This window comes from Corvus brachyrhynchos, unplaced genomic scaffold, assembly GCF_000691975.1.
Source record: "Corvus brachyrhynchos isolate BGI_N302 unplaced genomic scaffold, ASM69197v1 scaffold223, whole genome shotgun sequence".
In the NCBI taxonomy this organism is placed as follows: Eukaryota; Metazoa; Chordata; class Aves; order Passeriformes; family Corvidae; genus Corvus; species Corvus brachyrhynchos.
Window position 1 is genome coordinate 655,310 of NW_008237174.1, and position 4,759 is coordinate 660,068.

General features: G+C 43.0%; 1 protein-coding gene across 1 annotated transcript in view; it reads left to right on the forward strand.

Annotated features, from left to right (window-relative positions):
- The first annotated feature begins 38 nt into the window (after positions 1–38).
- The window catches only part of PASK (PAS domain containing serine/threonine kinase), an 18,290-nt gene continuing 13,569 nt past the window's right edge, over positions 39–4,759 (forward strand). The window contains exons 1-4 of the mRNA XM_017728757.1: positions 39–577; positions 1,639–1,874; positions 2,947–3,117; positions 4,405–4,545. Coding sequence (XP_017584246.1) covers positions 406–577; positions 1,639–1,874; positions 2,947–3,117; positions 4,405–4,545 — 720 coding nt within the window. The 5' untranslated portion in view covers positions 39–405. The remainder of the gene's footprint in view (positions 578–1,638; positions 1,875–2,946; positions 3,118–4,404; positions 4,546–4,759) is intronic.

The window sequence follows — 4,759 nt, forward strand, 5'->3', positions numbered from 1 at the left end:
CGGGCGGGGGGAGAGGGTGCTGGCCGGGTGCTCAGCAGCTCTGACAGAAAGAAATGTGGTGGCGGCGTCCTGTCGGTCACACGTGTCCTGCAGACTTGTCTGAGTTGGAAGGGACCCAGAAGGATCATCGAATCCATCTCTTAAGTGAATCCCGTAGCGGGCTCGAGCCCTCACCCGTGCAGGATGCTAAGTCAGTAGTCACCTTTGGGTAATAACCACACAGACCAAACATAGAGCAGGGCGCTCAAGAAGGAGCATTTTGCCGTAGCTTACAGGGCTGTGGCTTGGGTTCGAAGGCATCGTTACCTGCCAGCATCAGTCCCTGCTGTGGGTCTGACTCAGTGTCCTTTGTTTCTGTTGCAGATGGTGGCTCCCTAGGTGTGGCGTGGCAACCAGAGCGCGATCATGGCAGCTAAGGCTTATAGCCCCTCTGAAGGGGGCCTTCTGTCTTCATCAGCAGGCTTAGTCCTTACTTGCTTGAGTGACTCTGATAAGCTAAGTAGGTCCTTCCCCTGGGGCAACAAAAGCAGGAAAAATCGTCTCTCTGGGCTCTGTCAGCTTGGAGCATCACTGCCTGGTGAGCACAGTATTGTGAGACTGAGTTCCAATGAAGCTTTTGGGCAGTTTCAGATCTTCCTCTTCCCCTTCCTCATACGTAGAGGTAGCAGCAATAAGTATCAGCCAGGATGCACTTGTTCAGTAAGCACCTGAGACCTGGATTACTGCAGGCTGGGAGAGCCTATAGGGAAAACATTACTTAGGTGCTCTGCATTTATACTTGTCCTTGGGCAACCTATACTGGCTGCCACTGGACCATTCTCCCATCTTGTATAATTATCTAAAGCACAAAAAATTTCCAAGTGAGGAGAAAGATGTTGTTGTGTTGGATTCTGTCAGGATGGGAAGAACTTTGCAGTTTACAGTGTGTCCAGATAAGTGTCTCCCCGTGGTGAGCACGTTCATACTGCATACAGTGCATAAATGTCCTTGTGATGAGTTGTTCATAATGCTTCTTCCAGTATTCCTAAACCTTCAAAGCTGCTTACTGATTTGGGAGTGGGCCAATGGCATTGGGCTGCAGATACCACTTCTTCTCAGAGGAAAGTTTTTTGCAGGCAGAACCTTTGAAAATTTTAGTACAATCACTTGGCACTGCATAGCTTAAAACAGTGGTGTGGACACAGGTAATTCAATGTCACACACTGTGAAGCGTTGATTAAGTGGCTTCCAACTAATGCAGTTGTTAATAAGGGCTTGAGCACTTACTGCAATTATTTAATGACTATTGCATTTTTAATTTGAGAGATTTCAAAACATTTTAAAAACTGCTAAGTAAAAAAATAGAAGTTAACTGGTCTGGTTAAAACTTATGGATGTTGGCAAGTCGTTTTAGCCTATGGACTGAGTTTATGTGTTCCAGTGGCTGTGATTCAGAAAGATACATTTATTAGAATAGTTTCTGTATTCTTTAGTTTCATTGATTTTATTTTCTTGCAGTTTCTTAAAAAATCTAGAAACATGCATTTTGGAATTACTTGACAGTTGCTTCAGATGACAGCTTTTTTTTTAAAATTCATTCCTCTGATACTCCTGTAGTAGACTGTTACAGCAACATTGCTGACCTTTATCTTTCCACAGGGGAGAAGGGGAGCTCTTACTGTTCATCTTCTCTGACAGCTCGTAACATTTGTAGCAGCAAAATTGGTAACTTATGGGCTCAGTGGGATTCTGCCTCTCTCTCTTCTTCCATTGGAAGTTCTGCTTCTTGCTCCTTTTTACACACCCCAGCTGTGGAGGAATCCAGCCAGCACGTCCCGGCTGCTGCACGCAACCCAAACCAAGCCATCTTCACCGTGGATGCCAGCACAACAGAGGTATTCACAGCAGAACCTGCAGCACTAAGCTCCCCATAACTGGTACAGGTTGTGTGATAGCAGGCTAAAAGGACTGGTTTTCTTTTGTGCATCTGCAGGTAATCAGGGTATCATGAAGGGATTTTGTAGTCTGCTCCAGCTCAGTAGTCTTCTAAAGATTGATGAGTTGATTTATGAGTAGTTGGCAAAAAATACAATAGCAGAAGCAAGGATGTATCGACTCTTTTTTCAAACAGGCCAGGGAGGTTGTGGACTCCCCATTCCTGGAAATGTTCTAGGCCAGGCTGGATAAGGCTTGGAGCAACCTGGTCTAGTGGAAGGTGTCCCTGGCCATGGCAGGGGGGTGGAAGTGGATGGTGGTTAAGGTCCTGTCCAACCTAAACCATTCTGTGATTCAATGATTCTGTAAGAATACAGCTCTGAAGTGACATGAGAGAAGAAAGGAAGAGCAGAATGTGCTTCAAGCCTTCTCTCTGTAAAGTACCAACCCTGAAATGTGTTTGTGGTGGCACAAGATTTATCTGCCCCAGTAAATATTTCATTTGCATTGGGAGGGAAAGAATTTCTCTGTTTCTGTCCTGAGAGGAATCTAAAATTGGGTCCTGAAACTTTGAAGAGCTGTGCCATTTTTTAGCTTGAACTGACAGCTCGGGTTTGCCTACTTTAAAGACTCTGAGTCCCAGCTTGCTCCATTGCACAGCCTCCAGTCTGCCAATGACTGGTGTGATCCCTGCACACCTTTGAGTTTGGATACAGTTTTGTGGCTTGCCTGGGCTTTGCTTGCAAATACAGCTTTGTAGTTTTGCCTCCATGGATGTCATTGTTTACAGTTAAAGCAGGAAACCTAAAAGGAAAGCAATGTCTCAAAAGCACACAAAGATGTGTGGGCAAGGGATAAGTCCTAGAATAAGAATCTATAACGAACTCAGAATTCTAAAGAACCATTTCATTTCCACCAAGTGGAAGGGATATTATAAGACATTAAAGCAACAACCTGAGGAGATAATGAGCTCTTTAAAAATGTACAGCTTTTATTCTTTGTTTAGGTTTGGTTTTTTCTGTTCTTTTCTAGATCCTAGTGGCCAATGACCGAGCTTGCAAGTTGCTTGGGTGCAGTAGTCAGGAACTCATTGGTCAAAAGCTGTCCCACTTGATATCCAGATCTGGTCAAGAGGCATGGGAAGCAGTGAGTGAGGAGTACCTGGAAACCTCTGAGTGTTCATCAGTGGTTTCAGGAACTGTGGTATGTGAAATGTTCAAGGAAATACTCCCCACCACATAAAGTGCTTTTGTAGGCTTTGGTTTGGGATGTATTTTTTTTTTTAACATTTTCTCTATAATTTCCTGATATATTTAACTTTGTGGGCATTTGGCAGTTATGTCATTTGCAGAACTGTTTGGTTTAAAAGTTTGCAGATGTGGGCAAAAGATGATTTAAGGGGACACCCATGAGAACCTCGCAGCTGTCAACACACACAGTCACCGTGACTTGATGAAATCAGAACTTAAAAGACATTAGAATTTTTAAAAACTGCTTAAGATGGAAAAAATTCTATTGTGGAAGAGTTCCCAATTGTCTGGTCCTTAAGAATATATTTTAAATTATCTTAATTTGGATTGTGCATATTATAAAGGTACAAGCCAGTGAAATACTGTGCAATGTCTGTGCCAAAACACCATAGCTGGTGCAAAAGAGTGGAATTGATATTTTGCCTAGAATGGAGTTGTTTATAAGAGAACTGTGTGACAAAATCTCCATATTATTTTCTTTTGCTGCTGTTGTGAGTTTTCTCTAGAGAATCCTTGGAAAACGAGCTCATATTCTTTCTGGTGTGCTATTTTTGAACTGAAATTGTTGGTATCTCAGAGCCTTATCTTCCTGAATCCTCAGCTGGATATGGGATGGGGCCAAGTTTGATTCAGTGAAACCAGAGATTAAAATTAAACGTCAGGCAGAGGCACTTATATACTTTATAGGAGTCACTGTGTAAGTCATAAACCCGTTCTGTCAAGATCATATAAAAATCATGAAAGGCTTGATATGAGCCTTGCAGGCAGTAAGATAAAGAAACATTTTCTGATCAGAGAATAATCTCCTCCCATAAGAAATTAAACTGCTGGCTTTGCAGCTGAAAGTAAGAACTGTGTTACTAATGGGGAGTGTTCATTAGCACCATGGGACATCCCTTAAATAAGGCATCCCTGAGAGGCACTTCTCACTGAATGCAAGCTGTTAGAGTGGCACATTTATTATTCTGAAGTCTGTGCCTTTAGACTTCCAGAGGCAGGGAGAGATGATACAAAAGTAACAACATTTTGTGTATGATCAGTAATTTATTTTCAGACCTTTTCATCTCTGTATTAAAACTGTGTTTCTTCCCATAAAATACTAGTAAGTAGTCAAGAAATTAAGTTTTTCTAATAATGATAGGGAGCTATCTTGGCTCAGAATTTTACCCCTGTTTGAAATTCTTGCGGAGTAACCACAGTCTCAGTAAGTCATGTCTCCATTTCTGAATCTGGTGGAAAGGTGGATGTTATTGGCCACCTCAACGAGAAGATCCCTGTCTCAGTCTGGCTGAGGCAGATAAGAAGCAAGGACACCCAGCGTTGTGTGGTTGTGCTGGAACCAGTGGAAAGACTTTCAGCTTCTCTTTCCTTCACTGTTGACGTAAGTGTTTTCCTAACAATCAGAAGAGACTGCAGTTTGTGAGAGTTTGTGTGTGAGTGGAAGGTGTCTGAAAGGCAGCAGGCACAGGTCACTGGTTGTGAACATGGAGTGTGTCCATGGCAGGGCCTGAAACCAGGGCTGTGCATGCAGGACCTGTGCATTGATTTCTGGTGGGGCTCACCTTGACATGTTTGACAACCCACATAAAAATACA